The sequence below is a fragment of the Danio rerio genome, chromosome 3 (genome assembly GCF_049306965.1).
Source record: "Danio rerio strain Tuebingen ecotype United States chromosome 3, GRCz12tu, whole genome shotgun sequence".
In the NCBI taxonomy this organism is placed as follows: domain Eukaryota; kingdom Metazoa; phylum Chordata; class Actinopteri; order Cypriniformes; family Danionidae; genus Danio; species Danio rerio.
Window position 1 is genome coordinate 59,695,001 of NC_133178.1, and position 25,000 is coordinate 59,720,000.

General features: G+C 38.3%; 1 protein-coding gene across 14 annotated transcripts in view; it reads right to left on the reverse strand.

Moving 5' to 3' along the window:
• Positions 1 to 25,000, reverse strand: part of cep112 (centrosomal protein 112) — a 349,442-nt gene that overhangs the window by 277,991 nt on the left and 46,451 nt on the right. For all 14 annotated transcript variants that reach the window (XR_012400500.1, XR_012400482.1, XR_012400504.1 and 11 more), the window contains exons 7-8: positions 23,928 to 23,975; positions 21,958 to 22,029 (exon numbers count right to left, since the gene is read on the reverse strand). Coding sequence is in view for 8 of the 14 variants with exons in the window: in NM_001327791.1 (NP_001314720.1) it covers positions 21,958 to 22,029; positions 23,928 to 23,975 (120 nt within the window). In the remaining 6 variants the exon portion in view is untranslated. The remainder of the gene's footprint in view (positions 1 to 21,957; positions 22,030 to 23,927; positions 23,976 to 25,000) is intronic.

The window sequence follows — 25,000 nt, forward strand, 5'->3', positions numbered from 1 at the left end:
GAAGAAAAAATATTATCAGATGTACTGTAAAAAAATGTCCTTGCTCTGTTAAACATTATTTGGGAAATATTAAAAAAATAAAATAAAATTCAAAGAGGGGCTAACAATTCTGACTTCAACTGTACATTAGATTAGTCAGTACTAAAGCCAAAACTGCAACTAATTTAACAAAAAAGATCAAAAAGGTCCAGAAACATGTGTATTATAATTTTATATGAAAGGCTTTTTTGGTGATGGCAGCTTAAAGACGCCTCTCATGTGGAGAATAAAGTCACATGCATGCTCAGGTGTGATTTTGTTTCACAGACTTCAACAGAGTGCAAAATCTTGATGGTTCTGTGGGTCTTGTCTAACAAATATGATCTTTGTTATTGTATTTTTAATCAGATTTAGGTCAGGTGATTGGCTTGGCCATTCTATAGATTCCTTATTTTGAAAGCATTTGAGAGTTTCCTTGTCTGTGTTTTGCATCATTGTCTTGCTGAAAGGTCCACTCTGGTTTTATTTTCATCTTCCTGCTAATATAAATGTTGGATTACAGTAGCAAATATTAATTTACAATAACGAAGTGGATATTTTAGCTGCTGTCTGGTCTTTCACTGCCTTTCTACACCTCCCTTTCTTTATGTGTTCAATACTTGTTTCCGGTGTCATTTCATTGTATTACACATAATTTCATTTGTAGACTAAATAATATTAGTTTCTGCATGGATATCTTTAGTTGTTATCAACATCTGGTCAAAAGCGTCTTTAGAAATATGATTTCTGAGAAAAATGGTGATGTGTTGAGTACTTATTTCCCCCACTATATTAAACTATGTCTTGATTGTCATTCCTAACTGCAAGTGACTATAATTACCCCTCCTCATCAAGAACAACCTCAGCTTGAAATATGCCTAAAAATTGTCTGAGATCAAAAGTTCAACAGTCTCTTTAAAGGCCTGTTTGAACATGCATCCCAACCTCTTCAAGCTGACAAACCCACACAAATAACGCAAAGCACACACGTGTATGACAAGCGCACACACTTTCGCTAACACAAACAAAAAAAAAAAGTGCTGTTGGAAGTTCCGTCACTAAGGCTGCTGGTCATTCCAGAAGCGGTGTCTTTCTTCTGGTGTATTTTGGGAAACATATTTTGATGTGGCATGAGCGGGATTTGTGTTTGAGCCTCCCACCCCTCTGACTGACTGCTGATCAGGGCTTTCAACTGCTGCCACCAGTGCAGGACACAATCTACTGGCTTATCAGATGTGCTGCAGGGCACCGTGCGGCCAGAGTAAAGAGATGCAGACGGTTCTAGGCTATGAGAACACTCACAGAGCCACAGGCCATTTCCGGTGCATGCTAGAACACATTCGGACTGATAGCGACTCTACTGGAGTGGTCACTGGTGGAAAAAATACTCCATCAACATGCTGATTACAAATACATGGAAACTTTCCATTACATATGAACGTCCTCTCCTAAAAGTCTTTAGTGTAATCGTAAACACTATCTGGACTTTGTATGAAGAGCTTTGGAAGAAAAAAAAAAGTTATACAGAATCGTGAGAGAATTGTGCTTCTAAGCCTTAATCTTACATTTCTTTAGGTTGAATTTTGTGCACCTGTAAACAATGTGTTCTAATAAACCGAACATAAGCATTAATGGCTTGAAATGCTTCAATCACAATCACAGGCCTTAAAAACAGATGTAGATGATAAACTTTTTACAACCCCAAATAATTTAAGACAGTGCCGAAAACACAAATAAATAAATAAATTGGGATTTTTTCCCCCCAAATAAAAGTATTCCAATTTTGAAAAAAATAAATAAATAAATAAAATAAAAAGATGGAACAGGAGAAATTTAGGGCAGGGAATAAATTAGTAAAGTAAACTGAACTATGATGTAATTTGAAACAGGGAAGGTCAACGGGTGATTTGGTAAAATAAATAAATAAATAGCATCCAAAAAAGGTCTAGTCCTTTAGGAGCAAAGATGGGCTGAGGATCGTTGGCCAGTAAATATGATAGAAAATTACTGAAATGTTTAAGAACAATCTTCCTAGAAAGAAAGACATTTCGATAATTGAACAGTGCACAACATAATTAAAAGTTTCGAGGTATCTGGAGGAATTTCAGTGCGAGGTCAAGGACAAGAGCGCCACCCTAAGCTGAACAACAGTGAACTCTGATCCCTTATGCTGCGTTCACACCAGTCGCGGAACGTGCATCAAGCGCGAGTGATTTACATGTTAAGTCAATGCAAATGCGCGATTAGACATCCTGGGGCGCGATATGCGCAAATGGCGCGGCGTGAATGACGCAAATTGCGCAAGGCCAATTGAGCGTTTTGCGCGTTTGACGCGCTTAATGAGCGTTTCACGCGAATCTCTCGAATTCAAAAATCTGAACTTCAGCGTACATTCGTGCCGCTTTTCCAATCAGAAGCTTGCTCTTGTGGGGGCATGATTGTGACGTAGAACCTGTTGTCGGTGTTTCGATGGAAATCCTCCAGCCTTCACCGACAACAGTTCATCAAACTCGGCTTGGCTCAGTCAGAAGCACCGCTGAAAGCCTCCGTCATCCAGGTTCAGTTTCTGGAGGAGTTTATGAGCTCACAGAGCTGGATGAACCTTTGAAAGGATGTAGTGGACTCAGACACGACCCTAAACGTATCGACGCTGTTTTTCAGTCTTCATAAAGCACATAAACACTTATTTTCTTCATAAAATCCATGTTAGCCATTTAGCTATGAAGCTAGAGTCTTCGGGCAGACAGAAGCCCTGCCCATCACGCGAATCCGCGTCTGTTCTAAAGTGAATTTGACTCGCGAATGAAGCGGGGTTTGACATGCGAATGAAGCGAGTAAACTCAAATGTTCACGCGGCTATTTATGCGCGAATAGTGCGATTTATCCATCCGCACGTTCCGCGTCTGGTGTGAACACAGCATTAGGCAGCACTGCATCAAGAATCATCATTCATCTATAATCGATACCACCACATGGGCTCAGGGCTACTTTGCCAAACCTTTGTGAAGTACCACAATGTAGTTACATCCAAAAATGCCATTAAAAATAGTTCTCTGCCAAAAGGAAGCCCTATGTTAACAGTGTCCAGAAGTGCCGTCGCTGCTCTGGGCTCAAAGGCATCTGGCATGGACCACCACACACTGGAAATGTGTACTTTGGTCTGATTAATAAGTATTTCAGGTATTTTTTTGGGAGAAATAGACACCATCTACTTTGGACCAAAAAAGAAAAGGATCATCCAGACTGTTACCAGCAAGTCCAAAAGCCAGGGTCTGTCATGGTATGGGGTTGTGTCAGTGCCCTTGGCAAAGATAACTTGCACTTTTGTGATGGCGCCATTAATGCTAAAAAGTATTGAGATTTTGGAGCACAACATTGTGTCTTCTTTTCAAAGGACGCCCATGCATTTTTCAACAAGACAATCCAAACACACATTCTGTACATATTACAAAAGCCTTGGCTGCGGAGAAAGAGGATACAGGTACTTGACTGACCTGTCTGCAGTCCCGACCTGTCTCCAATAGAGAATGTGTGGTGCATTTTTAAGTGCAAAATGTGACAATGAAGACTCATTACTGTTTTCCACTTTAAGACTTGTTTGCAGGGAAAATGGGACACAATTACACCTGAAACGCTTCATCACTTTGTGTCTTCAGTCCCTACATAATATATTTTATATTTAAAGTGTTGTGAAAAAGAATGGGGCGAGGCAGTGGCGCAGTAGGTAGTACTGTCGCCTCACAGCAAGAAGGTCGCTGGTTCGAACCTCGGCTCAGTTGGCGTTTCTGTGTGGAGTTTGCATGTTCTCCCTGCCTTGGCGTGGGTTTCCTCCGGGTGCTCTGGTTTCCCCCACAGTCCAAAGACATGCGGTACAGGTGAATTGGGGAGGCTAAATTGTCCGTAGTGTATGAGTGTGTGTGTGAATGTGTGTGTGGATGTTTCCCAGAGATGGATTGTGGCTGGACGGGCATCCGCTGCGTAAAAACTTGCTGGAAGGGTTGGCAGTTCATTCCACTGTGGCGACCCCGGATTATTAAAGGGACTAAGCCGACAAGAAAATGAATGAATGAATGAATGATTGAATAAATGAATGAATGAATGAATGAATGAATGAAAAAGAATGGCAACATTACATTATGGTAAATGTTTTACTGTTCCAACTTTTTTTAAATTGTGTTGCAAGAACCAAAACTGTAATACGTGTTTATTTTGGGAGGGGGAGACAATAAAAATCATTGTCTGCATTGAAATAGAAGTCAAAGTAAATTTAGAAATCACTACTTTCTTTTTTGTTTATTTGTGTTTTCATACTCTACCAACTTATTCTGATTTGGAGTTGTAGTAACTGTATGCATGACATTTCTCCAAAAATCACACATTTTCATTTGTGGCTCTTGATCAATCTACAATCCTGCCTCAACATTGCAGATCCCGCCATGTGACTATTGAGGATGCGCACATTGGAATATAGATGTTGTAACCATACAGTACATTGTGTAGCCCAAGTGCACAGTGTTGCTTTAAAAGCATAGTTCTCCTAAAACCATGTTGAAGAATTACCTCATCATTTAATCTCCTTTATGTGGTTTCTTTCTTCTATTGAATGAAAATAAGATATAATAAAGAATACTTGTTGCTGGGATACATCAAACTCCACTGTAGAAAAAAAAAACATGGAAGTCAATGGGTCCGAGCAACCAGCAATATTCAAGATATCTTATATTGTGTACAGAAGAAGGAAACTCAAATAGGTTTTAAACAAGTGAAGGGTGAGCCAATGATGACAGATTTATCCTTTTTGGGGTGAACCAACCCCCTTATTAACATATGTTCATCAACAAATTTCTAATAGCCCTGCAATCATTCAACCCAAATCCAATGGATGTTCTTTGACATTTTAAGATGACACAAGCGGACCTGGTAGTCAGAATAAACACTTAGCTAACGGTTGTGCGATGTGATTGGATAGAACACTATAACGCAAATATTGTGAAACTATTTTTAGCACTACTGTATATACCACAGCGTCATTTCATATTAAAGCCCAAACAGTAAGAAATCTCTTGTGTTCATCATAAACAATGCATTTATTTACACATCAAAAATGTGAATAAAGCCCAGGAGGCTTTCGTCAACTCGAGAGAGATATGTTTTTCTTTTGTATGTGAATCTCAAAAGCTTCACGCCATCATCAGCACAGGATCTTGTAGTAGAGAAGCTCAACACAATTGTGATAATTTCACTTTTGTAAATTTTCTAAACCTCTGGCCAAAACTTCCCTATGTAGAAGCAACCACAGATTCTTTATGAGAGTATATGCCTCAAATGCATACTGTATTCAATTCAATACATCTTTATTTCTATAGCGCTTTTACAATGTATACTGTCAAAGCAGCTAAACATAGAAGTTCTAGTAAGTTGAAACTGTGTCAGTCCAGTTTTCAGAGTTGAGGTTCAGTTTATTTCAGTTCAGTGTGGTTTAAATTTCACTGCTGAAAGTCCAAACACTGAAGAGCAAATCTATCGATGCGCAGCAAAACAGTGCAAGACAGTGGTGACACTAAACGCTTATTTCACGCGGCCGCCATTTTAAAACATGAAAGCGAGGCTGCGGTGAGAAGAAACCCGGAAGTATAGGATCAGCACTGTAAACATTGCAACAATATGCTGTGTATTACAAACCTCCAGCTGTTGCTGCGATTTCAAAATGCAGAAATGGTGTAAACACCACTTTAATATCATTTAGTTACATTTAATTTAAACAATTAAAAGCATATTAGGCATCAAACAACATTACAATCTCTTTAAGGGTAATACACTTAAGTGTCCTCCTAGGATTCAGTTTATGGCAGCAGGTGAACACGGTGGGGACACTAACCTGCATCAGCCTATGTAACATGGTGAGCGATAAAACACTGCAGTCCTCTGTAGCACATCCTAGTGTTGTCTGTAAAAGTGTCCTGGTACTGAAGTTTTAAAAACATCTATTTCCCACTAACATTTAAGTGCCGCTGAGTGCGTTCATAAACAGCGCTGATTTGCCATAGTATTCACCAGTTCTCAACAGAAATGACTGCGATTGGCTGTGAAGGTCATCAGTTCCCTGCTCTTCACAGATTGCAAACACAGATAGACAACATAGCTAAAAATGGGGTCCAATTTCCCTTTTTATTTTCACTATTCATTCAGAACGGACCTTCGGGTCACTCAGAAGGTCCCACCGCAGCCTCGATTACACTGTTTAAAATGGCGGCCGACTTCCGGTTTGGCTGCAGAGGGAAATGGCAGGTTGAGCGCTTAGCTCTCGCAAGTCGGCGTTATATTTACCCCCGTGTAATTATTTTAGATTTTTAAAAAGTGATTTTCCTTCATTGATATGACGGGGGGAAAGAAAGGCAGAGGTAAAGGGGCGCAAAGTACAACGAGTAACCACCCACACCGTGCAGGCCTAGACGAGGAGGACGACATGCGGGAAGAAGAGGACCGACAAAATGGAGGCGAATCAACATCTGAGAATGTGTCCACGGGGCTTGAAACCTTAAGCAAACAGATCAGCGATCTGAAGTCGGAACTTAAGGAAGACTTAAAAACATTCAAAGACGAAATTAAGCATGATATGAGAGAAGAGTTCATTGAGTTCAAACAAGAAGTTAACCAGCAACTTTCAACGAACATGCTAACCATGCAAGAACACGGTAGGAAAATTAACGAGATGGAGACGCGGATCGATGACACCGAAACATGGAGTGCGGAGGCCAACTCCGCCCTTCAACAGGCAATAAAGGATCAACAGAAACTAGAAGACAGGTTGAACGACATTGAATCGAGGGCTCGACGAAACAATATCAGGATCCATGGTGTACCAGAGAACGCTGAACAAGGCTCGGTGATAGAATTTGTTGAAAAAATGCTCCGCTCCGAATTTGAGCTCGGCGACGTGGACTTGCAAATACAACGCGCGCACAGAGCCCTGGCGCCTAGACCGGGCCCAAACTCGCGTCCGAGGTCCATTATAGTAAATTTCCAGCAGTACAGCATCAAGGAGATGGTTATTCAAAAAGCCTGGCGAAAGAAAATCATGATGGAAGATAAACCGCTGTTTTTCGACCATGACTATACAGCCACCGTTCTCCATCAGCGCAAAGCGTACGCCAATATTAAAAAGGCTCTTAAAGAAAAGGGCATCCGTTTTCAGACGCCCTTCAATCGGATACGCATTCACTGGGAAGAAGGAGTGCAGGTGTACGGCAGTGCCGGGGAGGCAGCGCAGGAGCTGCGTCGGCGGGGATACAGCGTGGAGATGCCCGTGAGACCGCCGGGTAAGAGCCACCTGTTGGATCGTCTCCAGCGGGCTACATCGTGGCAGCGAGTGGGATCAACCACGAGTGTGGACACTGCCAGAAGAGCTAAAGAACGCCTACGGGAATTTGAACATGGTCGCAGCAGTGTTTAAAAACCCACGTTATAGCAACCCTTTACATAATGATGTTTAATGTATGTGCGCCGGCTGGCGGGATGACGAGGTCAGCTGTGCCATTGGACACACGTAAGTGATCTATGATACACTCTGTAGCGGACTCATTGGTGAGGGGGCCCTTTCCGGGAGAGAGGATTTCCCCCTCCTCAACTGAAAACGTGAGAACGCTCTTCAGACTTTGGAAGTCTTTATTCTTTTCTGTTATAATGCTTGTTCTAAGCAGTTCTTGGCTTGTTTCTGTGTTACAGTTTATTTTATTTAAGGTTTGCCTGTGGAAACATAGTGGTGTAAGAATGACTCTTTTTGATGATGGTACAGTCTACTGAGGTTAAGCTAATGTCTTTAAACGTGAACGGTTTGGGTAACCCAATTAAAAGGTCAAAGGTATTGACAAAATTTAAAAAAGAGAAAGCAGATATTATTTTTATGCAAGAAACTCATCTCTCTCAACAAGAGCATGAGAAATTAAAGAGATTTGGCTTTAAAAATACTTATTACAATTCATATGAGCATTCACATAGAAGGGGAATTGCTATTCTTGTTGCTAATAAATTTAAATTCGAATTATATAAGGAAATAAAAGAAAAGGATGGGAGATATCTTATTGTTAAGGGTAAAATTGAAGAGGAGTTAATAACTTTAGTAAATGTATATGCTCCACCCGATACTAGTAAACTGTTCTTCAAATCATTAATGGATGTAATTGTACTGGAAGCAGAGGGTATTTGTATATGTGGTGGAGATTTCAATGTGGTACTAAACCACCAGTTAGACACAACTAATAGCAAAAGAAATGGGAGCAAAATATCAAAATTAATTAACACAGCCTGGGATGACATAGGATACTGCGATGTCTGGCGACATATTAATCCATCTCTCAAAAACTACACTCATTACTCAGCTCCCCACCGTACATACTCTAGGATTGATTATTTTTTTATGCCAAAAAATGACTGTTATAGGGTGAAAGATTGTAGCATTGGAGTAGCTGAGGTCTCTGACCACAGCGCTTTGTACCTGACAGTTCAAATAGAAGGAAGGAAGAGAAAGACAGGTTGGAGGTTGAATGTGGGTTTGTTAAATAACAAAGCAAATACAGATCAGATAAAATTAAATATAAAAGAATATATTAGGATAAATGATAATGGAGAGGTAGACCCATCCATAGTATGGGACTCATTGAAGGCTGTGATGCGTGGGAATTTGATTGCACTATCAGCGCAAAATAAAAAAAAGAGAATTATGGAGTACAATACCCTAACATCAGACTTATTAAATGTGGAGCAACAACACAAAATAAACAGGGATCCAAACCTACTATCACGTATGCAGCAAATAAGGAAACAGATTAACAACCTGTTGGAACAAGATGTTGAGAAGAAAGCTCGATTCTATAAGCAGACATACTACGAATCCGGCCCTAAAGCAGCAAAATTGCTTGCCCGACGCTTACGTAAACAAGAAGTTGATAGCACTATTCATAGAATACGAGACCCACAAACAAATAATTTGGTTTATCATCCACAGAAAATAGAGGACATTTTTCTAAATTATTATAAACAACTGTATACGGATGCTTCTAACTCTAAAATGGAAGCGACAAGAAATTTTCTTAATGAACTAGATTTACCAAGTATAGGCAAAATACAAAATGATTTCATTACAGCAGATTTCACACTAGAAGAGATAAATAATGCGATTGGGAGACTAAAAACATCTAAAACACCAGGTAGCGACGGCTTTCCAGCCGAGTGGTATAAAACTTTTAAAGAAATACTAGCCCCACTTCTATTAAAAACATTTAACTGGATTAAAACAGAATGTAAACTTCCACCTTCATGGAACGAGGCTATCATCTCAGTACTCCCAAAGGAGGGTAAGGACAGGGAATTTAGCGGCAATTATAGGCCCATTTCAATTCTTAATATAGATTATAAGATATATACATCAATTATAGCCAAAAGATTAGAGACTATCCTTCCTGAATTAATTGACGAGGATCAGACAGGATTCATAAAAAGCCGTCAAACACATGATAATATTAGGAGGACGCTGCATCTTATAGATAAAATAGAAAGGGAAAATAAGACAGCAGTATTACTAAGTCTGGATGCCGAAAAGGCCTTTGATCGGGTCAACTGGGAATTTCTTTACCAAACTTTGGTTAGATTCGGCTTCAATAAACATTTTGTAAATATAATTAGATCTCTTTACCAACAACCTACAGCCAAAATAAAAATTAATGGGTCATTATCTCCATCGTTTAGTTTACAAAGAGGAACTAGACAGGGCTGTTGCCTTAGTCCCACATTATTTGCTGTTTATATTGAACCCCTGGCCCAGGCAATCCGTCAACATGAACAAATACAAGGCATAACAATAGGACATAAAGATTATTTAATTAGTTTATTTGCAGACGATGTCTTGATCCATTTAACAGATCCTGAGGCTTCCCTCCCTGTACTGATGGAGTTCCTCGACGAATTTAACTTCTTTGCTGGGTACAAACTAAATATTGCGAAGACACAACTTTTGTCATTTAATTACAAACCTTCTGAGGAAATCAGACATAGATATAATTTAAAATGGGACATGAAAGAAATAAAATATTTAGGGGTGATTATTACAAAAAACCTGAGTAGTCTGTACGGTGCAAACTATAATGTGATTAACCAGAGTATTAAAAGCGATATGGAACGGTGGTCTACCTACCCATTGGATTTTGCTAGTAAGATAAACGTCATCAAAACAAACATATTACCTAGATTACTATACCTATTTCAAGCCCTGCCAATAGAGATACCTAAACATCAGTTTACAATCTGGAACAAACTTATTTCCAGGTTTATTTGGGATGGAAAGAAGCCTAGAATAAGATACACAACACTCCAGTTGTCCAAGCAAAAAGGAGGAATGGCCCTGCCGAATCTCAAAGATTATTTTTACGCAGCTCAGTTCCGTCCACTTTTTCTTTGGTGTAACAACAATTATTTTGCCAGATGGAAAGAAATTGAGACATATACGGAGGGTTATCAGATTCAGTCAATTCTTGGAGAAAAAGAAATCCCTTCGGTAGTCAAAAGTCAATTGGATTCAATAACCTCTGGAGCAGTGGAGTTTTGGTTTGAGTTTGCTAGACAATTTAAATTAAGCAAAGACCAAAAAGTTCTTCGATGGATAGCCTTTGACACTCAATTTAAACCAGGTGAAAGCGACGCCACATTTAAGCAATGGGCAACAAAAGGCATTAGTGCAATATGTACAGTATTGGAAAACAAGGAATTACAGACTTTCCAAACACTCAAAGAAAAACTTTCTCTTACTAATCGGGACTTATTTAGGTTTATACAATTCAGAGATTATTTTTACAGAGAAATAAAAATGGAAACGTCACACGAAATTAGTCCAGTTGTAAAGATTATGATGAATGCTTACAAATCAGATAGTAAATGTGCAAAAATAATCTCTAGTTTTTACGTAAGTATTATGGAAAGTAAGACCAACTCAACATTATACCTTAAATCAAGGTGGGAAAAAGAATTGAATGTAGAAATTCTACCAGAGGTATGGTTAGATATGTGCGAAATTCAACATTCCTCCACAAGCTCACAACAACTGAGGGTTTTCAATTGGAAGAATTTGGTACGATTGTTTATAACACCTAAAATCAGCAGTAAAGCTTCTTCTACACCCCAGCAATGTTGGAGAGAATGTGGCTGCTTAGAAGCACACCATACACACATTTTTTGGGGATGCGAAAAACTGAAGCCATTTTGGAATGATGTGCACTTAACCTTAACAAAGGTGCTTGGGTATGAGATTCCATTTACATGCATTGTCCTGTACTTGGGTCATATTTCACTGGTTACACTTCAGGAGGATCGATACCTGGTAAAAATACTCCTTACAGCAGCCAGGAAAACCATAACCAGAAGCTGGTATAAGCCTGATTCACCTAAACAACAACAATGGCTTGATGTAATTCAGGAAATAAGGACATTGGAACATATAACTGGTGTGTTACGTTTGAAGGTGGACTTGTATGCCAAAAGATGGCAAAAATGGATAATTTACATTGACAAATCATTAGGGACTGGCTCTCAGACTGTACTCGCTTAAGTTTCAGACATATAAGTCAACTGTGCCTATTCTTATGTACCCAATTGCCTTCCTTTTTGTATAAACCATGTTTTTTTTTTTTTTTTTTTTTTACTTATTTATTTTTCTACAGTATTCTCAACACAGGCTCTGTTTCTATCTTATTTTATTTATTTATCTATTATTGTTTTGTTGTTGTTGTTTTTTTTTTTTTTGTTCTAGTTATTTGCTTGTTATTGAAATGGCTTGTCATATCTGACTCAAATTAGCCTTTTCTACTATTTGTAAAATTGCATTTGATTGTAATCAATTATGACCTACTAAAAAAATCAATAAAAATTAAAGTTATAAAAAAATAAAATGGCGGCCACGTGAAATCAGTTTACCCTGTACTGTACTACATAGTATACAGCACACAAATGTGTATGTATGTATACATATATATTAGTTTATATATATATATATATATATATATATATATATATATATATATATATATATATATATATATATATATATATATATATATATATATATATATATAGTATATATATATATATATATATATATATATATATATATAGTATATATATATATATATATATATATATATATATATATATATATATATATATATATATATATATATATATATATATATATACATATATATATATATATATATATATTAGTTCAGTTCAGTGTGGTTTAAATTTCGATGCTGAAAGTCCAAACACTGAAGAGCAAATCTATCGATGCGCAGCTCCACAAGTTTGTAATACACAGCATGTTGTTGCAATGTTTACAGTGCTATACTTCCGGGGTTTTTTTTCTAGTCTTGCTTTGGTTGGGACTTGTGGAGCTGTACATATGTATATATATATATATATATATATATATATATATATATATATATATATATATATATATATATATATATATATATATATATATATATATATATATATTTATATATACAGTACATCAGTCACACAGGAAAATTTATATTAAAATAGTTTGCCTTCAATTTAATTTCGGCCAGTAATTTTAACTAAACAGTTGATTTACAACGTTTATGCATTTATCAATAAAGAAAATCCACAATTTGAATCCTTTACGCATGATCTTGCAATACGAAATAGAGTTGGGTCTGGATTGAATACCCTCGTGGTCCGAATCCACTTTGAGAAGCCCCGCCCTATTCCAAGAATATCCATTCTTGAACAACAAATCAGAATAGTCAACTTAAGTGACTCTTTTCTCTGCTTCAATCAAATTGAGTGACATAAAGAAAAGAAAAAAAAAGAAAGCGCTCATCAGCGAAAAGTGGCAATTTCCATTTTTGTGTAATGGATGGGGACTTTCAATTTTATTGACAGACACTCAATGGCTTAAAAGGCGCTTTTAATCTTCAACTTCAAATTACATTCATAATCTGCCGTACACAATAACAAAACGAAATGCAACAAGATTCCAGCGACATCCAATTTGTCTGTCTTCACCAAACATGACGAGACATGACAGAAACATTTAAATACTGCACTCCCAACTAAAGAGTTTAAAGGCTTGTAATCTAATTAATACATATTCAAATTCTTTAAGATTATGAATAGGCTACTCAGTGACTGATGTTGTTGGTTTGCACAGGATCACAGTTCTGACCTTTATTTTCAAACCGTCTGCTAGTTATTTTATTTTCAAGATCCGAGGTGAATGCTCTGCTGCTGCTTGCAATAGTATGGTGATAACTGTCACGTAAAATGGTATTTAACGTAAACATGAAATCAAAACCAAAATATTTATTTTGTTAGCTCACATTACTAGTTTTGTAGTGAATAATTCATCTGTGCATGTCATTAAGAAAAAAAAAATGTTTTCAGTTAAATTCACAGTGCTATGACAACAAGCAGAAATGGCGAAGAGGAGGTGTCTGTTAAGATGTAATAACTCTACTGAAACCCTTTTCCTGATCTTTCTGAATGTATATATATATATATATATATATATATATATATATATATATATATATATATATATATATATATATATATATATATATATGAACCACTGCCGGTTCATGCGGACTTTAAACTCACATTGGTAGCATTTAGCACTAAATCTTTACCTGAGGTGATCATTGTCTTAGGGTGCTTTCACATCTGTGAATTGATTCAGTTGTTCTGAAACAGGGATTAAAATTGTTACAGTGTTGCTCTTTGTTCTTGGTGCGGTTCACTTTCACATGGTAAAGTTTCTAAACGGACCAAAAGAGCTAAAACAAGTCATGTGTGAGTTTCACGGTTTATTTTGAGTTCCGCTCAGCTGTCATGCATCCTGATTTAAGTTATGACGATGAGCAATAAGGCCGTACTCACACTAGGTACAGTTGCCTTGAACCGGGCCAAAGCACGCTTGTTCCCCCTCCCATCTCCCCCGACGGCCCGCGCTCACACCACAATCGGGCCTCGGCACGCTTACGTCATTGATGCTGCGCTGTTCAGTGAGAAGCGCTCTCTCACTCAGCAGCACAGTGGAGATTTCTCTAGTTATATCGTGAAAGTTGTTTGATATGGAGTGACATGCAGTCAAATATTTCGCCAAACAGTCCTTAGGGATGCGGTGACGCAGTCAGATATTTCGCCGAACAGATCCGCCACTTTTGACGCTCATAAACAATCATAAAGCTCTCGTGCTGCAGGAATGAGGAGGTCTGCTGAAGGCGCGCAGCTGTCGTGCAGTGAGGGGTTCTCGTCTTTAATAAACTACGGCAGTTTGCGATCACTGAACAGTAAAAATGATTAATAAATCCATATGAAACAGCCCCTTAAAAGTCACGTCTCGCTTTCAGTTTCGGGCTTTGGCGTGTTTTGCACTCACACTACAAACGTAGTGTGCCCAACCCCAAGTGAACCGCGCTCAGGCACACCTCTTCCAACCGGGCCAGGGCCGGCCAAGTGAACCATGCTTAAGCCCGATTCAGCGCACTCACATTTCTCAAACGATCCGGGAAACGGGCCTGGGCACGGTACGGATGGCATAGTGTGAGTAGGCCCTAAGACAGTAAGTGATGTGAAGACCGGGGGGTTTGGTGGTGTTTGCCAGGGTGCGCGTGACGTGTCTGAAGAGCGAGGAGGGATGCGGTTGGGAAGGGTGAGAAGGGTGCGCAATGTATTTGAGGAACGGGAGGAAGACACACGATTTCTGGGAGATTATCACTCGTTTGTGGGCATCCAGGAGTCTCTGTGCATTTGCTGGAGACTCTCTGAACTTGGGAGACTTGGGATGTCTGGAATGACCTCCTGCCCTACTCATAATTCTCTCTTCATATAGCCGTGTGCCTATTACATATCCATAAATCACTGTGATATAGTTGGGTCGGATCGTATGGCTTTCACACTACAATCGACCCGCTCCAGAGTTCGTTCGATCGAGCCGAGACCACCTCATTCAGGCGATCTCGGCCAGATTTGGTGCGAATCCGAGCACGATTGCTGGATTCACATAAGCCAAACGAACCGCACTAACTCTGCAAACAAGACAGGTTCCGAAACAAAAGTCTAGATGTAAAAAAACACCCTTAGAAATATATGCTGCTGTTCTACAGGGACATTGCAGAAATAGAAACAGAAAAAAAGATACCTTTTATTGTGTGATATGTGAAGAAGATTTCCATTCTCTCAGTATGAAGTATTTTCTAAGTGTACAGCAGTTAATTTTCTCTTCTCAAAATGTATGTAGTGTTTGCAGCAAACATGCCAGCGTGTGTTAAAAATACTGTGTAAGATGAATATGCCTGCACAGGAGCAACACTAGGAGAAGGCTACTGAATGACTGATTGTGTAGAATAACTGAATTTGTAAAGCACTGATTATATATGTTAAATACTTGTATGAAGCTACAGTATATGTGTCAGAAGTTAGAAATTGATTATGCAATCATGACAATGTAGGTAAACACTTAGTCCTTTTGCATAAGTTGCATCTATGAAGAGAGAACCTTGGTGTCAAAACAGTTGCTGACACACACCTGTAACATCTCTGTTGAGAGCCAAGAATAACAGGGCCACCTAGAGTAAAAACCTATCCTAAAATGGTTAAAAGTTAAAATGAGACACCTCGGGGTGTGTCAAATAACCTGTATAAAGATTATGGAGAACACAGAGACTTTAGAAGGAGCAGGAAAGACTTTGGAAAGAGAGAACCAGAGATAGGAAGTGTCCAGGAGAGACTTCAGAATGCTCTGGGGTCTGCTCTGCTCTTTCTCGGCTTTATTATAGAGAATAAAGTCTATTTTCTGATATTCAAAACCTCCGGTCTGATCATTTCTAATTGATAAGAAGTCAAATTACGACACATGTTGCATGTAGTTAGAACACAGTGTTATTGACTTTATTCTGAAATGCTGAAGTGCGCTCGATTTTGTGATTGTTTTGAGACTTCCAATTCAGTTGCCTATGGGAGAAATGACTAGGAATAATAAACGACAGAAAACTGATTGCTCTACAACCAATTGTATTTATGACTATACATAAAAAGTAGAATAATGTAATAAGAAAAGAGCATCATAAGCTGTTTTATTGTCTAAAAATCAATGGAAATGATAAGACCAGAAGTCTCAGCCCAAAAAGATTCCAATGGCTGCGCTCGCCTGTATATGAAGAATAAGGTCAATATGCATAAAATGTTTGCTGTGAAGGATTTGTTTCTGCTTTCCGATAATAGTTTTTTATTATTATTATTATTATTATTTGGGTAGACCAGTGTTTAATCTGAGCAGGCTAGTGCCACCCAAACTAAACCAACACAAAAATTCATCTGAAGACAGCATTATCTGGAGGCCCAAAAAGGATCTCCTAAGAGCAAAACACACAGTGTGCTACACCGTCACCTGCCCTACTTCCACTCAAGCCTGAGAAACAGGCCCCCGCCTCTTGCGTTTTGCGTACGATCCTACTTGTGCAATACTCCGAGACCACAGGAGACCTGTCAAAGAGAAGATTGCGCTGATTGAAGCCACGCAGTCAAACAGATCCCGGCAGCACAGATGCAAACGTGGGCGGCACTTTTTTCTTTTCTTGTCTCTTTTTTCCTTCTTCTTTTTATTGAAGCTTCAATTGGTGCTTTTAGAAAAGTTTGTCAAACTACATCAAGTGGCGTTCTGAAACTCTTGTCTGAAAAGGTGCGGCGGGCGAGCGCACACCTCCGGGTTTTCAGATTCCCTGGAATCAGTGAAGCGGATGACATTGGTGCTTTGCTGGCGTTAAACTCACAGAGACGCTGCTCTTTTTGAAGAGCAGAAGCAGAGATGGAAGGGTGGGAGGAGGAGAGATGAAGACGAAGGAGCGAAGAGACAAGAGCAGCTGTTCTGTCTTTTCTTTGCCCAGCCTTGGTTTCACGCAATTCCTCTGGGAATATTTCACAAAACGTCTGCTAAGTTTTAGCGCCACACTGTGGGTTGCGACTGTGATTCCTGCTATTTTGAGAATCTGGGTGACTGTTCGGTGTTTGGATAAACACCAGAAAGCTTCCTCAATCGCGGTGATGACATCTCAATCGAATCCCTGACTTTGCTCAATAACAGGATATATGCAGGATTCCTAAAGGAAATTTCAATACCTTTTTAAGACTTTTTAAAGAGCTTCTCTGACCTCATAGCCACTTCAAGTTCTAATCAGTATCAAACCTTTAACCTAATAAACAGTTGCTAATAAACAGTTGTAATGAAATAAATGAATGGAGCACAACCGTGCAACAGAACTCAAATAAGCTCGGAAGAAACAAACCTTAAAAAGAATAAATTACGTGGTTGTTTTTAGCGACAGCTTTCAGCCACTGTTTAAACTCGTCTTTTTCCAACCAGGAGTACGCAAACTTGCATTGTCCAATTTTGCCGTCTGTTTTGCTCAACGGCAAGGCTATTCAATTAGTTTGTCATGGGGGCCAGTTCATGAAAAGCATCCCAAATAAGGGGCCGGAGAGATAACAAGCTTTTACGATTGTTTTAGAACTTCCGATTCAGCTGCCTATGTGAGAAATGACTAGGAATAATAAACGTCAGAAAACTGTCAAACTACATGCTCTACAAACAAGTGTTTGCTTGACTATACAGACAAAATAGAATAGTATAATAAAAAATACCAGTTTGCCACTTCAAGCAGCAAAACAACATTTTTAACGTCTAAAAATGAATGGAAGTGAATGAGACCGGAAGTCTCGAGACAAAAGATTCAAATGCGCCCGCTCATACACGGAGAATAAGGTGAATAGCATCAAAATTACAACACATTCCATCTCCTTCTCTTTCTTTTGTCAAGTTTAATTATGATTTAGTCTATATTTAATCCCCAACAAAACACAGGAGCAAAATATGCTACTCTGGTGGTTTCTGTTAGATAGCTCACTCACTCTACACTTAAAGGGTCACGAAACACCAAACCACATTTTTTGAGCTGTTGACAGTCGTAGATGTATCCCAAACTGCTAAAAACACTATTAGGACACATATATCTCATTAAAAAGTGAAAATTGGTAGCTTTTGCGTTATTTCGAGCAAATTCATACTTCCAATTTGAAACAAATTTTTGAAGCTGCGTCACGGCCATGAGATCTTAGCGTGTATTCCAGCTTGTAGACTGGACGTCTGTACCTAGGTGTACCATATTACGTCTCCGAGTGTGCTGTATTAATGCATGGGTAAGACTTGGTTCAAACCAATCAGCGCGCTCTATTGTGCAACTTCATTAATATTCATTAATGTTACAGTGTTCAGATGGCAGAGAGACGCCACATTGTGTTGGCAAAACAAGCGTGAAGTGTTGCTTTAATAATTTGCTTCAGTCAAGTTTTGTTTTCATTTTCTCTCTGTGAGAGCGCAGCTGGAATCACGCGTGGATTACAGTGTATGCGACGCGACGCGCGACAACAATAACTTACGTGTCTAGGAACATTGTTTACCCGAGAGCTTTTCTCATCTGGAAATGGTGAGATCCGGATTTGCTGCTCGTCTCCTCTTAATAAAGACGCGGCTCTAGTTGCTGTGGATTGTCCTGTCTCTACAGATTTGGTAAGTGAGCGACCAGTGCTCTTTGTTTATTCAGTGTGTTCGTATTGAACAAACTATTGCACAGAGTGTAAACATGTTAGCACCGCACCAAACTATTACCGTCGTGTAGGATTTTCACCGCATTTTGTGACCGGAATAACACACGCAGCTTACCTGCCGAGTGCATCTAAGTTACAGAGAAATGCAGAGTTTTTTTTTTCTCTCATTCGCCGTGCGGTATCAAACACTGCATGAAAAATGCACGCTTAGAGCAGTTCCTCGTATTAAATATCTCGTTTGTCACAAGGGGCACGAATGAATTTCCTGAATGAAAGTGCCAAACTGCAGTTAAAGTCCACCATTTAATAATTTGGCAAATAATTAGATTACAGATGTCCATGTATACACAGTCACTGTCTTTCTCCCCTGTGTGTGTGTGTTTTGACTCTGAAACTCAGCACGTGGTCAAATCGACACTCCCACATCATCCTTCTTTTGCTCCTCCGACACTCCCCCCTAAACAGAGCTGGACACCCCCACTTTTCTGGATTTTTCCAAAGTTGAGGTGTGAAAACACCCTGCTGAAACGAGAGGGTTTCATGGCCCTTTAAAAAAAAAAATTTTTGGTGTGGTAAAATCTAATAAATTTACTCTCATAATTTGTAATTTACGTGTCAAGAATAACTAAAATTTTTGAAGTAAATATTTAATATTTACACATTTACTTCATGTAATAAATTAAACGAGTGGAAATAGTTAAAATTAGTATTCATTTACTTGTAATATTTAAATATTTTCTAATCGTTGCAAACTTAGTAATATTAAGTACACTTTAATAACAGATATGTCGTAATGGATGCGTAGTTCCCAGAATGCTTTTCATGGGACTGAATGAAGAGTAGAATATTTTGAAAATGAAATCTCAGGTGTGGGGAGACGTGGTGGAGCAGTACACTGTTAAAAATTGTCCCGTTAAAAAAACAGTAAAATACTAGCAGCTGCAGTTTCCAGCAATGTACTGTTATTATACAGTATGTTGCTGTAAAAATACATGGACTACATCGATATACACAATCCTCAAGTGAACTTATTTTGTTCACTCAAAGCAACTGCCTCAAATTGGCCAACTGCTGTATGAGTTTATGAAGTAAAGTGCTATATATGCTTAGAAGCATACTTATAATGATAACTTATTTCAGATAATTAGAGAAGTTGTATTTAGCTCAAATGTCTTAAATTTTACAGCAGCACACATACATGTAAATTTGGAATTACCAGAGAGATTCTGACTGCATCAGCAACTAAACAGCCACTGTCTTTAAATAAAGAAACATACAGAATAAAATCAGCAGTTTATCGTTCATCTTTAACTCATACACTAATTTTGAGATCAGTAAGGGTTTTAAAAGTAAATTTGCTCTTGGTTCAATTTACTTAAACTAAAGTGAAATAACAAATTCCAAGTCAGTGGAAATGTGTGTTTTAATTAAACAAGTTATGCCAGGTGTACTAATTTGTAACTAATAAGATTTATTTACATTATTTTAAAAAAAGCAGTGTTCCTATTTCTAAAACATGAACTTGATTTTACTTGATTAATTTAAATAAATATAGACTCAAAATTAAAGATAATTAATTAACTTTGCTAATTTAGGTGTGTTAGATTAAACATAAATAAATATGAATAAATTTTACATGATATTGACAAGTTAATTGTATAAGAGTGTAAAATTGACTTTATTTTTTAATTTAAGGATTTTTAAAATAAATCGTAAGAGTTATTTTTTGTAGGTCAAATAAACCTCCAAAGCACATTTTTATTTCAGGGGCATCACAGTGGCACAGTGGGTAGGACAATTGCCCCTGATTAATAAAGGGACTAAGCCGAAAAAAAAATGATTAAAAATCTTTTTTTTTTTTTATTTCAGAGTACATCATGCCATGTATTTGTGTGTGTGAGTAAGTAAAATAGAGAGTTGCACATCAGAGCAGATATTCACAACCCTTCCAAATAAGGTCAATATGGAGCTTCTCATTCTCTGGGTATTTTATCAGGAAATAGATGGGCATGAAAACTGTTTCTAGAGATTTTAGGAGCTTACCTAAGACATATACCTACTATGTAGAAATCAGATAACAATTTAACTTATCAAAATAATGAGGTATATGGCACCTTTAATCAAACCAAGTGGCAAATGTGAACTCTTAATGAAGACACAAAAACAGAGCCCCTCATGCTTTCCCAAAGAACGAGAAAATGATGAAAGTGAAAAGCTAAACCAAGAACACACAACAAGAGAAGTGTGGGTGACGAATACTAGAAAGCACATAAGCTTTGTTTTTTTTCTCAGCTCTCAGCTCCACAGTCATTTCAATCAGGGGCAGCGAAGAGCAACTCATGCACCATTTCCCTTCATCAAAGCCCAGCGACTCCTGAGGAACGTTTGACTCACCCTTCACCCCATTACCTGGGAATGTTTCTTCAGCCTTGACTTTAACTCAAGCGGACCACTTGGCCTGCCATTCCTGCCACCTGTTGTTCATTACCACGCAGATGCTCTGTACGCTGCTTACAGTAAAACAATGTTTCTGCTAATCTCAGAATCTCAGAAAAAAGAGTTAGCATGCTGGCTTTATCTTTCAAACAGCAGCCCCGGAGGCTTAAGGAGCACTTGGAAGGAGCGCTTAGCTGTTTGCGAAATGGCTGAAGACGACGCCATGTGACTGAAGTTGACCTAATTGAACGCTGCTCTTCCCAGAGGAAGTGTGATTACAGCAGGTCACGCTCAGTATATCCAACAATACCAGTCAGATGACATCAAAGAGCAGCTTGTTCTATGGGATTTTCAGCTTAAACCCACATACAGGAGGAAACTGTCATCACAAACAGGGTTTGTAAAGCTCTTAGGAGAAGTCGATGTCCCTAAACAAGCAGAACTCACAGAGGCTGGCTTTGGTAAGGTGTGTGAAGCTGTCAACCAGCATTCCCTTACTTTTTTTTCAGTTTATTAAAAGCAACCAGCCATCATGCAGCATTTACTTAAGAAGTGGAACAGCGTGCCGGATGACAAACCTCAACAAGACAGCAATACCGAAGAGAAGCGTCACCAGTTAAAGACTTGGTTCACCCAAAATATGAAGATCTTTAATCATGTCATAGTGCTTTTTTAGAGGAAATAAACATGAATATGATTATTCTATGCAAGGCTAATACATCCTGCATAATTCATCTTTCATTTTTAGGTGAACTGCTTCTTTAAAGAGACTGGAAGACCTCTATAACAGCAAATTACAAGCACTTTGGGAGAACATCAGGTTCCTACCTCCTTATCAGCCTTCGCTGGGGTGGCTTCACTTAAAACAGTGCTGCTTTTTCCAAGAGTTGACTTGTAAATCTATAAATATAAATGAGAAATGAAGAAAATGTTCAAAATAAAGAACCAAAAAAGATGCCAGATGCACTTTTGAACCACATTTGATAACTAAAATCTATGTTTGAAAAAAAATAATAATAATAATACAGAAAAAAATGTTACCAGCACTAAATATTGAACTAAAGACATTAATCTCTTTTTTTATTAGGTAAATCATTTTGGGGTAAAGATGAGAGAATTTTGTATGCATGCAGTAGTATCCATCATAATGTTTCAATTTGTAAATAAAATCCTATGTCCAAAAAAACAAAACAAAACACTATTTTAAAGTAAATTGGGCAAAAACAGCCATGAACACAAGGAGCCCTATCATACACCCGGCGCAATGTGGCGCAAGACGCAATGCAATTGCTATTTGCTACTTTTACCTCGGCGCAAGGGTCATTTTGATGTGTTGCGCCACACTGTTTAAATAGCAAATGCATTTGTGATCATATGTGCGCCCATAGGCGTTCTGGTCTAAGAAAGCAGGCGTGTTTTGGCGCGTTGCTATTTTGAGTAACTGTAAATAGTCTGTTCTTTAGACCAGAACAAAGTCGGTCTATTGTCCGGCGCAAAGTGCGTCTGGCTTACACACTAAGATGTAGAGCAATACGCAAATATCTTTACATATAAAAAAGATATAATATATAAGGATATATATAGGATATAAATATAAATTATTCAAATATTACAAACAAATTAATTTCTTGCTTAAATGAATTCAAAAACCACAGCCTTCATATTTTCTTCATCTCAGGAGGCTTTTTCAGTTCATTTAATTTGCTTTTGTATAATGATATTATTATTAGCAGTGTTATTTATTATATCCATATTTATATTTGTTTTATTAAAAAACAAGCTTAGATCAGTCCACCTGTCAGGTTTTAGACCATATGGGGCACAGCATGTGTATTTGGATATAACTCAGTATTTTGACCTCACTTCGTCAATATTGTACATTTATTCGTTTGCTGGAAATTAGAACTGAATTTAGAAATAGTTTTGAAAAAAATGTTTGCTCTTAAAAAACGAAATGAATTATTTATTGGCTAATTGATGTTTATGCGTAAAGGTTTCCCTATCCACGAGAGCAAAAGCGAAAGTGAACTTACTTTACATCAAAATGCGCTTATGACCTAAAGGTAATGAGAGATGAGACTCTGATTGGTTCACTCTCAAAACACACCTATAACTCATTAAGAAAATAAACTCAACCCTTTTAGACCATGCGTCATGGCGCAAAGCGCATTTTCCCATCCTTAAATTTGCAAATATGGATTCTGACACGCCCTGAAAGCGTTTGCACCCTGCGCTTTGCGCATGGACCGTCAAAATAGAGCCCAAGGAAAGAGTAGTAAATTTGCCTGGAGTGTATTGTTAAATTATAGGTTTCTTTTTTGTTTCAGTTTGCATTTATTTCAAATCTTCATGTAAGTGATGTGACTACAACATCCTCTAAACTTGACCTTTAATTGATCATTTGGTATCAGAAGTGGCTCATATTAAAGACAAAGGCCTCTAGATTACGCTTATTTGACCAAAACAAAATACCGTTATGTTTTGATTTTTAATTATTTATTTAGGGCAGTAAGGTCTGACTTTGTTTAGACTAAAGTCTTGCCACTGAACAGAAATAATGTCCAGTATAGAATATAAAGTCATGGTGCAGTGGAAAAAAACAATTTATATTGTGTATGACTCCCATGATCTTAGAGTATTGCATCCATACATCTCTGCAATGACTCAAATCACTTATTAATAATATCATCTGGAATGGCAAAGAAAATGTTCTTGCAAGACTCCCAGAGTTTATCAAGATTCTTTGGATTCATCTTCAATGTGGAGATGGATGAGCTTCTACTGCCATCAGCACTTACCGGGGACAGCGGGATTGGGTTCTCACGCAGATATCTGGGGTTTTCTATCTGTAACAATAAAACAAACAAACATATTCTTACTCTCCTCCTCTCTGGGTAAGTCCCAAACACCTCCAGTCCACCTCTGACCTCCTTTTATTTGGCATAAACAATGTGGAAGGACTTCAAAGAGAGACACTTAAATACAGTCTCTTCCCTACACCGAGTGTGTTTACAGAGATCAGAGCTCAGACCACTGAGGCATTGTGTGCAGTAAAGACATTTCCGCTTCCTTTCAGAAAAGAGTTTTCCCTCAGTGACTTTGGCTTTTGTCAACATAAACCATAATTTGTAAGCAATGGTAAAGTGTTTAGGACCCTTTTTTTACTGCATCTGGCATATAATATTTAATAAAACAATGTTTTCTTACTTTCATGACAGTAAACATTGAAGCATTGCAGGAAGCATTGAACATACCACCATGGGCTAGTTGTCCCAAAACTGAACATTCTGTCAATTACTCTACAAACCAAATTTACCAAACCAAGCCAAACTAAATCATCCCATCCCATCCCATTAAACCAAACCAACCCAACCCAATAAACCATCCCAACCAAACCAAACCAACCCATCCCATCCTAACCCATCGACCAAACCAAACCAAACCAAATCAATCCAACTCAACCCATCCCATCCCATCCCAAGCCAAGCCAAGCCAAGCCAAGCCAAGCCAAGCCAAGCCAAGCCAAGCCAAGCCAAGCCAAGCCAAGCCAAGCAAACTCAACTCAACTCAACTCAACTCAACTCAACTCAACTCAACTAAAACCAACACAACCCCCCCAATTCAAACCAACCCAATCCAACCAAACCATCCCATCCCATCCCAGTCCAAAACAAGCCAAACTAAATAATCCCATCCCGCCAAACAAACCACTAAGCCATCCTAACCAAACCAACCCAACCCACCAAGCCAAACCAAATTAAACTAAACCAGCCCATACCAACAAGCCAAAGTAAACTAAACAGACCTAACCCACCAAGCCAAACTAAACTAAGCTGAATTACCGAAACAAAAACCAACACAACCCAACCAA